Source organism: Lepidochelys kempii, chromosome 1 (assembly GCF_965140265.1).
Source record: "Lepidochelys kempii isolate rLepKem1 chromosome 1, rLepKem1.hap2, whole genome shotgun sequence".
In the NCBI taxonomy this organism is placed as follows: Eukaryota; Metazoa; Chordata; order Testudines; family Cheloniidae; genus Lepidochelys; species Lepidochelys kempii.
In genome coordinates, this window is record NC_133256.1 from 30,241,880 (window position 1) to 30,253,962 (window position 12,083).

The 12,083-nt window shown below is 41.2% G+C and overlaps 1 protein-coding gene across 3 annotated transcripts in view; it reads left to right on the top strand.

Moving 5' to 3' along the window:
• The window catches only part of CNTN5 (contactin 5), a 975,836-nt gene that overhangs the window by 740,292 nt on the left and 223,461 nt on the right, over positions 1–12,083 (top strand). For all 3 annotated transcript variants that reach the window (XM_073337877.1, XM_073337885.1, XM_073337894.1), the window contains one exon: positions 2,800–3,003. In XM_073337877.1, coding sequence (XP_073193978.1) covers positions 2,800–3,003 — 204 coding nt within the window. The remainder of the gene's footprint in view (positions 1–2,799; positions 3,004–12,083) is intronic.

Sequence of the window (12,083 nt, forward strand, 5' to 3'; positions counted from 1 at the left end):
GTGTGCTATGTTTAAATGGATGATCATCAAAGTTTAATTATACTCTTTTGTTAGCACAGTTAGCACTTTGCTAGCACTGAGTTCTAGCTCAATATGGTGGCAAAGGACAAGAACACAAACAGGCTTTACATTTTAAAAGTTTGCAGTCTGGCACAAATACATATAAAGAGTCCCCAGTATACACAAGAATTTGTAAATTGTACATAGACAGATTCCCTGAATCACCACAATATATATATATATATATATATATATATATATATATATATATATATATATATATATATAACATTCTAGGGCTGCCAATTTTTTGGTTAGATGTATTCCTGGAGATTTCGTCATGATATAATCTTTAATTAAAGATTAATCTTTGATTCCTGGAGACTCCAGGACAATCCTGGATGGTTGGCATCCTTAAAAAATTCTCTCTGTAACACTTGATGTATTTTTCCCCTACAATTGATTGTTTGGTGTCTAAAGAGAAAATCACACATTTTCTTGGGATAAATAAGAAGATAAGATTAAGAAGCCCACCCTTAAATTTTGATTAACACTTTTTCTTTATCATTTTGAGAGACCTCTGAGCTGCCAGGTTTGCCAGGAACCAAATTATATAGGGACAGATTAAGGCAGGATTCTTGTCCCCTTGGGATTTGAGCCTCATGGTTGGAAGGGTTCCCAGATTCCTCAGTAAAACAGGGGCAGGAGACCAAGTGGAAGTGCAGGTCACATCTGAGGGCAGATGGGGTGGTCTGGACCAACTTTTGGATACTAATCTTGCAAGATAGTGGTGTACCATAATGTACATTAGGACTCAAGGGTTCATGACATTGGGGTCTTGATAGCATTCATAGAATCATAGAATATCAGGGTTGGAAGGGACCTCAGGAGGTCATCTAGTCCAGCCCCCTGCTCAAAGCAGGACCAATCCTCAAATAAATCATCCCAGCCAGGGCTTTGTCAAGCCTGACCTTAAAAATATCTAAGAAAGGAGATTCCACCACCTCCCTAGATAACGCATTCCAGTGTTTCATCACCCTCCTAGTGAAAAAGTTTTTCCTAATATCCAACCTAAACCTCGCCACTGCAACTTGAGACCATTACTCCTTGTTTTGTCATCTGCTACCACTGAGAACAGTCTAGAGCCATCCTCTTTGGAACCCCCTTTCAGGTAGTTGAAAGCAGCTATCAAATCCCCCCTCATTCTTCTCTTCCACAGACTAAGCAATCCCAGTTCCCTCAGCCTCTCCTCATAAGTCATGTGTTCCAGACCCCTAATCATTTTTGTTGCTCTCCGCTGGACTCATTCCAATTTTTCCACATCATTCTTATAGCGTGGGGTCCAAAACTGGACACAGTACTCCAGATGAGGCCTCACCAATGTCGAATAGAGGGGAACGATCATGTCCCCCGATCTGCTGGCAATGCCCCTACCTATACATCCCAAAATGCCATTGGCCTTCTTGGCAACAAGGGCATACTGTTGACTCATATCCAGCTTCTCGTCCACTGTAACCCCTAGGTCCTTTTCTGCAGAACTGCTGCTGAGCCATTCGGTTCCTAGTCTGTAGCAGTGCATGGGATTCTTCTGTCCTAAGTGCAGGACTCTGCACTTGTCCTTGTTGAACATTACTCAGGTGTGGGAGAAATGGAAAGGTCAATCTAGAGAGAGGAGAAAAGAAATGTGAGAAAGGTTTTAGGGGAAGGGGAAGTCTCTCCAGGGGTAGCCTGAAGTTTTAGAGGATTTGATCCCCATTTCATGATACATTCACCCCTTACAATAGTAAATACAGTGCAGAGAGACTATTTGTATTATTATGCTTATCTATTAATGTATTTTTTATAATATGGGCCAGGCTTCTAGAGAATTTGATGTAGAGCTAGTTGGAAAATGGGTACAGAAAATGGTGTTTTTTCCATGAAAATTAAAACAAGAACAAAAATTACCAAAGAAACATTTTGATTTGGAAATGCTGCTGCAATGCCTCATAGGTGTATAGTTTGTGTTCCTCATGTTTCCATTCTCTATAGGTTGGGGTCCGTGGACAGACTACCTCTCCCAAGATTCACAATGGTCACTTCTCTTGGAGAAAGGGAGCAGTGCATCACAGGGAGTCCCTGGCCATAGTGTACCATGGGAGATGTGCTCCAGTCAGTGAGCCCAAACTACGGAGGAGAATAGGAGAATGGGGTGACCAAATTACATCTCCCATGAGGCACTGCAGCAGCATATGCAAAGTGAAATATTTTGGTTTTCAGTCAAAATATTTCCAGTTTTGTTTGCTTTTTTAAATTCAAAATTAATTAGTTTAGTCAACGAACAGTTTCCATGGAAAAATTTCAGCCAGCACTGTGAGCTCTTTTGCTGTAGTTTACTACAAATTTGAAAGAATGAATGAATGAATGAATGAATGAATGAATGAATGAATGAATGAATGAATGAATATTCTTGTATTAGTTCTAGCCTGACTGATAGGGTGCAGACTGGGACCAATGTGATATTTTTTCTGATTTTTTGTGGATTCTGTTGAGGAATTTAATGATTTTTCTCTCTGTCAACTGAAGACATCTCATGGGGGAGTCCAGTCAAACTCTTCGCCATCTTTGATGTAATTTCCTAAACTAGAATTTAGCAAAAATCTTAGTGAAAAAGGTCTTAAGAGTTCCAGATTTGAGGTTTGAAAAAGCTTCAGTTCCAGACTTTGTGGAATTATTCAAAACAAACATTCTGAGTTTGTTCATTCCTAACACTCACTGTATTTTTCCATAAACAATGCTTTATTTTTGTGTTTTTTTCAGAGATAGTCTACAGTTGGGTATTTAACGAATTCCCATCTTTCGTGGCAGAAGATAGCAGACGCTTCATCTCCCAGGAGACCGGAAATCTCTACATCTCCAAGGTGCAAACATCTGATGTTGGCAGCTATATCTGCCTAGTAAAAAACACAGTGACAAATGCCAGAGTTCTGAGTCCTCCAACACCACTTACCCTGCGGAATGATGGTAAGTAAGACATTCCCACTCCATCGCAGAAAAAAATGTGAAAACGAAAATATGCTGGTCTATACAGAATCACAGAATAAAACATAGATGATTTGTGTTCAATACATAGGCATGCATTTACTTCAGTAAACAAAAAATGTGGTGGCCCTTATATTCAAGCCTGGGTGCCTAAATTTGGGCACCATTATCCGTATTTAGGCAGCTAAGTAAGTACCTAATTTTCAGGGGTGCTTAGCATCCATCATCTCCCCATGGGGTCACTTATTTAGGTGTGTTTCTTGAAAATAATTGTCTATCAGTAAAATTTTAAAAAGTAGTTAAATGACTTAGGAGTCTAAGTCTCATTGAAAGTCAGTAGGACTTAGGATATTTAAGGACCAGTTTTTAAACGGTATTTAGGCACTTAAAGATTAAGACAAGTGCTTAGCGGGATTTTCAAAAGCACCTAGTCATCTAATTTCCATTTATTTTAATGGGAGTTAGACACATAGGCTATGTCTACACTACAAACCTTACAGCGGCACAGCTGTATAGCTGCAGCTGTGTCACTGTAAAGTCTCCTGTGTAGCCGCTCTGTGCTGGTGGGAGAGAACTCTTCCACTGGAATAATTAAGCCACCCCCAATGAGTGGTGGTAGTTATGTCGGCAGGAGAGTGTCTCCTGCCAACATAGCGCTGTCCACATCAGCGGTTTTGGCTGTGAAACTTGTTGTCTGGTGTGCGTTTTTTTTCACACCGCAACCGACAAAAGTTTTGCTAACAAAAGTGCTAGTGTAGACAAAGCCTTCGTCACTTTTGAAATTCCCAGAAGTTGCCTATCTGCATCGTTAGGCATCATTTTGGTCCTAAATGCCTAAGTCATTTTAGAAAATGGGACTTGATTTCTGAAGTTACTTAGGCACTTTTGAAAATTTTACCCATATATCTGTAAATTTGGAGAAGTCAGGTATTATGCCTTGTATGGCAATATCACTCTAAACAAAATAGAAGATAAAGAAACTATGAAAGTAAGTCACGTTCTTATGTAAATGATGGCTCTTTTGTATTCTTGAAAGAGTTGCATATATTTTAGAGGTTGACCTAAAATCTATAATATGTTTTAACTGTTTTGGAGTTAAATATTCAACATTTATTATATTATATTTTTATTTTATTGTTTTAAAATAGTCAAAATGCAATTTTACCTAGTGTTTTTGATTTTAAATGAAGCAGAAATAAAATATCTTTAATTGTCAGTATTGCCTTCCTTCTAAGGTATCCTACATTTCAGTCTGCTTTCTAATTCTTCAGGAATGCATTTGAGCAGCTAACCACACTTTGATTCATCCCTACATGTACAACCACAAATAAGCATTTTGAACCAAGTCATTAAATACTATGCATAGTGGGGGCTCACTATGTCTTACACTAAAAACATCTCTGTACTGTAAGACCATTACAAAGAATGTGCCTTCAGAAAGATGACTTGATTTAATATAGTAACTAACAAAAAAATAAAATTTAGAATGGAATAAAGTTGATCTTCTCATTATAACTCAGTTGAAACTTTTCATGGTTACACAGCAAATATCATACATAACAAAAAGGTACATACTTTGTTGCATGGCCTGTTACCAATACTTATTTAGGTGAACTTCAAATCGTTAACCCAGAAGGTCTGATCTTTCAAGTATTAAACCTTTGTAAATGAAAAAAAAATGCTAAATTTCAATAGATTAAAAAGGAAGCACTTGTCATGAAAACATAGGATTTTATTGCACCATTTTTTAAAAAAATTCACAATGGAATTTCTCTCTCTCTCACTCATTCACTCACACACACCTCTACCCCTGCCTATCTGTGTTTCATTTGTATGCAAGATATACCAAAATTAAACATGTGAATCATCAGCAGTGTTACAGTATTGGGTGCACGGTTAGGGGATATGTAGTACAACCTAAAAAGTGGAGTAGGGAAACCAGGATAAAGGGAATAATCAAGCAAAAACCCAAAATTCATGAAGGAAAAATGCACAAATTTTCTTAAATGTCAAGTATGTAATATATACCAGCCTCAAGCAACTTTGAATTTCATGGCTGGCTGTCACAAAGCTTTTATTACCTGAGCTTCTGAACCTTGCAGCAGTATTGGGGTGGGGAAGGGGGGAGGGCTTCTCTGAACAGATATGAACTTCTCCTAAACAAATTCTCCAGTGCTGTTTGACACACACACATGCATCACTACTAGGCACCACATCTTGTTTTGCATCTATTTAGATTTTGTGAAGAAACTTGTTTGCTACAATAACTGAGCTAAAAAATTGCCAGAAATTCTTGCCTGGTTGTGCAGATGTCTCAGTGCAGAGTCCATTTATTGTACTTAGAGCTGGTTAGGAATTTTCTGACAAAACTTTTTGTCTGGCTATGCCAAAAGAAGGACAGGAGACATTTGTCATGGGTTTAATCAAGCCGCAACTTTATTATCAGATGTTTGGGGCGACCTGGCAGATAACAGTGTACAGTGCAGGTAACCCCATGGTTATTCCATAATTACCCAGGGGACTTTTACCAGCTCCCCCTCTTTTTCTCTCCTGGTCCCTCCAGCAAATCCATTGCTGGGACCTTACCATCCAACCCCCACCTCCTATGAGGGTTAAGGTGGGCTATAAGAATGGGGGGTTGGCTCCCTGCTGTACCAATCATAGGAGTTCCCAACTGCGCCCCATTTTTCCTTTAATGAACACCACTTTTTAAGTCCTTTTCCAAACCGTTTATCCAGTCACTGTATACCTTTCCTATGGAGTACCTGCACTGGACATCCGCCACAAGGAGGCACCAGCAATTAGATTGGCTGCCTCCTCCTCACACCCAGTCAGGTTCCCAGACATCTCCTAATGCTGTCTTTTATAGCAGTTAAAAAATATGACAGCAACTAAGTCAGACAGGTGAACCCCATCCTTACGAAACAACTCTGCTGCCCCTATATTATGCCAGGATGTGAAATTACTGCCCCTACGGTCCCATGGAATTTGGCCATCTCCATGCTCACATACCTCCTTGCCTTATCCACCATGTCCCTGCTGAAGCATGTCTGACCAAATAATGTTAACTCCTGGAAAAAGTTCAAGGATCAGCCCCAAGTTCCTTTGTGCTCTGAGCATTAGTTCCACCCCTTTTAGTGTTTCCAGATTGTTTTCCCCAAAAAGCACCATAGTTATATCCAGTGCCTGCTGACAGGCCCACACAGCATACAGCAGCGATGTTAGTTGATCCCATAGCATGCCCCTCCTTTCATGCCAACCAAGAACTGCTTCACCACCAAATCCCAGCTGCAAACCCTCAGGCTACCTGGACGAGTGCCTACGCGCCCAAAAGACAACACTGTATGTGCAGATCCACACCACTATCTGCATGGCCTGTTGTCCAACATCTGTAATGAGATTACGATAAATTAATGCTGCCCCGATTCTGAGTGAGTGGGACCAAATTCGTGACTGGCCACCCCCAACCTCATCAGCCCCCATCTCAACGCTGTAACAAATTGATATGCTGTCACCGTGCATAAAAAAGGGGGACTTCCATCTTTGGCTGTATCACTCTGTAGGCCTTCAAAGTCTGAACGGGGCAGACCCCCAGCTCACCATCCTCTCAGAGGATAACAGGTTCACCCCGGCCTACTTGATTCGTCTTTGACCTTCACAAGTGTAATATCACTGAATGCTCATATCACGCAGTTCCAAAGCCCTTCCCATAGAGTCCCTACCAGCCCCAGGTGCTAGCTCACTGACCCTGAAAGCACCAAAAATTGCTATCAAGAATACTGCCCCGAGCAAGGCTGCTTCCTGTCCACTCTGACATAAGGATTTGCACGAGATCCCTGAGCATGTAAACCATGATGGGATGACGGGAATCCACCCTAGGCCACCAGGATGCAAACACGCAGCCTTGGTTTGTGTAAAAAGGGAGGCTTCAGATGCAGAGCTGGCCCCTTTTAACCCTGCATTCCTAGGGGATGAATCAGCAACCATGCTGACTCCTTTTTGCAGTAGTTTTCATCTCCTCCCCTACCCCCATCCCCCCCAACCATTCAGCACTGTTCCCTTCAGCCAGCCAAACACCACCTTCACCCCGCTTAAAGGTCCAGGGCAGTCATTTACATCAGCAACTTTTTCACAGGAATGAGAGAGAGGGAGCATCAAAGAGAGGGAGACTGATTCTGTAGTCCAAGCAGTTAGGTCACTCATATGGGAGACCCAGGTTTGTGTCCCTGCTCCAATGAATATTTAATTAGCCACTGTGACAGGGTCGGGCCGGATGGCTACAGGAGAGTAATAGAAGGCAGATATATTAGCCCCAGGTTAAGTAGATCCCTTTTCCTTGGGTAAGGTAACAGGAAAGTTTCCAGAACAATCAGGAACCTTCTGGAGACCATTAAGACAGACAGGATGATTAGAACACCTGCAGCCAATCAAGAAGCTGCTAGAATCAATTAAGGCAGGCTATTCAGGGCACCTAGATTTAAAAAGGAGCTCACTTCAGTTTGTGGTGCACGTGTGAGGAACTGGGAGCAAGAGACGCTAGGAGCTGAGAGTGAAAACGCGGATTGTTGGAGGACTGAGGAGTACAAGCATTATCAGACACCAGGAGGAAGGTCCTATGGTGAGAATAAAGAAGGTGTTGGGAGGAGGCCATGGGGAAGTAGCCCAGGGAGTTGTAGCTGTCACCCAGCTGTTCCAGGGGGCACTGTAGACAGCTGCATTCCACAGGGCGCTGGGCTGGAACCCGGAGTAGAGGGCGGGCCCGGGTTCCCCCCAAATCCTCCCAACTCCTGGTCAGACATAGGAGGAGTCAACCTGAACTTTGGTCAGAAAAACGGCCAAGCTGAGGGCTGCCGAGAAAGCTCTAAGGTGAGCAAATCCACCACTAAGCGCAAGATCCACCAAGGTAGAGGAGGAACTTCGTCACACCATATAAAGTGGAACAACTCCAAAAAGAGAGCTTGAGAGAGACCCCCTTATGTTAAAATAGCTAGCAGCTCAGTGATTAGCATAGGCGCCAACTTCTGCTAGTGCCAGGGGGTGCTTGACCCCCTGGCCCTGCCCCAACTCCACCCCTGCCCTCCCCCTCCCATCCCTGCCCCGCCCCCATTCTAACCTCTTCTCCAAAGTCCCGGCCCCAACTCTGCCCCCTCCCTGCCCCATTGGACTCCCTCCCCAAATCCCCGCCCCGGCCCTGCCTCTTCCCCATCTCTGCCCCTGAGTGCGCTGTGTTCCCCCTCCTCCCTCCCAGAGCTTGTTATGCCATGAAACAGCTGTTTTGCAGTGGCAAGCACTGGGAGGGAGGCAGAGGAGCAGGGATGCGGCACGCTTATAGGAGGAGGTGAGGTGAGGCAGGGTGGTGGGGTGGGGACCTTGGCTGCAGGTGGGTGCTCCAGCCCTGGAGCACCCACAGAGTCGGCACCTATGGTGGTTAGCATGCTTACCTGCTACATGGGAAACTGAAATTCAAGTCCCTGTGAATGAGACAAAGCAGGGACATTGACTATTCTGTTGTTTCTTTCTGTGCATTATTTAAAATGTGTTCACAAAAAAAACTTTGAAAGGACTCAGGTTCATCCTGATGCCACACAGGAAAATTTTGGAAATCTTGATAATTTTTGCAGGATGGGAAAACAGTTTCCCAGCCAGTTCTAATTGTAACAGATGTTTCCAGCATACTCTGCAGTTTCTGCAAACATATCTTGCAGGGTTTTTCAGGTAGTGTTTGTGAGTGGGCTACCACATCTCCATATCTGAGGAATGTTATCCTTTCCTTTGTTGTCAGGTTTCCATACAATGCAGCCATATAAATATTGTCACAGAACTCTGACCTTTTGCAAGACTTTTTCCCCATGAATTATCCCCAAGATTATCTTTAAAGCTATCCATTCATACAATAGTTCATTTTCTTTTAGGCCTAAATGGCTTTAAATTATATTCTCTTTAACCTATTCAAAAATATTACTTTAAGGGAATGATGGAGACAGAACTTGAAGTAAAGTAACATTGATACATTGTCACTCAATAATACAGAACCATGTTGCCCCTGCAAAACATAGCTCATTAAAGAAAACTAATTATTAGTAGTGTGTGGAGAAGGACAGGGCTGAAGAATAAATGTAACAAGCAAAGCAATGAAAGATAGCAATAAAACAAATGCCCAGGTATCTAAACATTTCCTTATCTTGATGTAGCTAATTGTGGCACTGTGGTTCTGAATATGGCTTATATGGGTTCCCATAAGGAAATGATTCATTTCTGCCTTGTCAGGTGTTTACTGAGGCCCAAAAAGTGCACAGCTTTCTGAGGTCTGATGCTTGGCAAGCCAGCCAGTTATTTAGTTCTGTGATAAACCAGAGTTAGTCCACTTCCGTAGTCAGCACATTTATCAGGAACTTATTGGGAAGAGTTATGTAGGCTGGATTTGTTTTAGGTATCCTTTTCTTTTTTCTTTTTTCTTTCTGTCCTGGTATAGTTTCCTACACTAATTGTTCTGGGTTTTCAATTTATAGGCAGTGCTAAAGGGACTGGGCAGCTTATGACAAGAACACTCCCATCATAATGTTCCTGTGTATTTATCTATGAGGAGGAAGCAGAATAATATTAAGGCTTTATGTCAAACTCTGCAAGAATGTAGGAACTTACTTGGCTTTTATTAATCTTTTATTTCTTTCGTGATGTGTCTCAAAGGGAAACTTTGCCCCTTGATATGAAGCAAATTAAATAAAAATATCAAGAAATCCTTGAATGGGTTCTGAATAAAATGAACACCTCATTTGTTCAGATGTCTTTGACAATCAGTCATTCCATACAATTCAATTTCACTTCAAGCTGGCTTATAAAAACACTTTAAAATTCTATCTGAGGAGATAAAAAAGTTTTAGCAGGGAAAGGATCATTCACCATTTCATTAACTGCCTTTATAATGCTTTAGAAACTTTGAAGGGTTATTTAAAATGTGTTTACAAATAGTAAAAAGGGGTTGTTAAATGTATCTTTGCAGATTCAGAGACTGATTGGGAGTAGTAAAGTATCTTGAATGGTAAAAACATCAGAAAATATCCTCAAAATTAGAAAATAGAAACCTAGGGAGTATAAAACCTTTGAGAAGTGATAGCATAATGCAGTTATTTCAAGTTCACGTTTTCACTTTGTTTTTTCCTTTTTGTTTTAATTATGACTGTAAAGAAGAGACATAAGTTGCTTCTCATTTTATCTCAGTATTACTGCAGCTGCTGCTTAGTTCCCTTGCTGCATTTGAAGTTTCCAGAAAATGCTGTACAATTTCAAACACAAGGGCCACATTCTGCTCCATTACATCTACATAAATCAAGACTAACCCCACTGGTGTCAGTGTATTTAGTCCAGATTTGCACTGGTTTAATTGAAAGCAGAGTTCAGCTGTCAATACATTTCCCATATCATCACTGTGCTTTGAGCCAAACACTATCTGCCTTGATCCCAATGACTTCAGTGGGAATACTCGTGTGATCATTAGAAACAGGATTTGGTCCTGTGTACATCAAAGCACTGAAAATGTTCAATTCTACTTTTAGGAGAGGGAATGATGGTTTCTGTGGTTATTGAGATATAACACTGGGTTGTATAGTTTGCAAGTCTCCAGAATACCTATGCTTAGCACCTGTTTGGTAAAGTAAAGTTTTGGGGCAAATGAAAATGGTTTCCCAACTCATCAGGGAAACGGAACAGTGAAAAGAGGTGAGGATGGGGTAATGTATAGAGAATTACTCCACATATAGTAATGGAATTGGAGCTACACTGAAATATCGATTTTACAAACACATGCAACTGCCATGGGTAATGTGTCTTTTATTCAGTCTACTAATTATCTGTCAAAAGATTTGTCTAGTAAACACTTGACCTCAATATTTCACGACTCTCCCTCTCCTCTCCCTTCCCAAAATAACAAAAGCTCACAGAATGTGTTTTCTTTGTGTTTAATTGCACAATGTAATGTGTATATATATATATAGGTGGACATATTTACTGTCTGGTTCTAATTCAGGTCCAAATTCTAAAAAGTGCTGAGTGCCTCTGGATTGTAGTGGGAGTTGAGGATGCTTATAACATTGGTACTTGTGTTCAGCATCTCACACAATACAGCTTTATTAGGCTGCATAAGTCGTGTGTTATATTACAGCATCATCAATATAAAAAAAAATAAAAAGAAAAGGAGTACTTGTGGCACCTTTGAGACTAACAAATATATTTGAGCATAAGCTTTTGTGAGCTACAGCTCATTTCATCGGATGCATTCACTGAATGAATGAATGAAGTGAGCTGTAGCTCACGAAAGCTTATGCTCAAATAAATTTGTTAGTCTCTGAGGTGCCACAAATACTCCTTTTCTTTTTGTGAATACAGACTAACACGGCTGCTACTCTGAAACCTATAAAAAAATAAGACTCCATTTATGTCTCATATATTGCTGATGCAGACCCTCAGGCCTGTGTAAACTTCCATTGAAGTCAGTGGGACTCCAGATAATGGTCTATGCTTTATGCAGAGATATGATCTGCTCGAGTCAGGCCCAAGCTACTAGGACCTCTGGTGGTACACAGACATTCACAGTAGATGTAGGTGGCTAGCTGGTCTGGAACAACCCATTAAACATAACTTACTCCAGGGACAGGCAGGTTAAACAGGCATAAATCACTGTATTGTAGTTTCTGCCATGCAGGGCATATTTTCCCTCCTGTATTATTACCTCTGCATGTTTAATTAAATATTTCAGTAATTCTTTATTCTTCAGCAAAATAGCATCCTCATCTATAATATCCATTTTTCTTTATTAAAAATGGGCTGTATAGGAAAAAGAAATCCATCTATTTTAAGTCAGAAAGTGTACGGAAAAACTGAGAACTGCCAAAAGCCAAGCAGAGTTGGACCTTGTAAGCAGTGGTGGGCAGCCTGCGGCCCACGGACTGCAGGAGTTGCTCACCATGGTTGCAAAGGTAAATTGAAGCAGATAAACCTGATCTCTTTCTTTGAAAAGATAACTAATTTTCTAGACAAATGAAATGCAGGACATCTAATCTACCTGG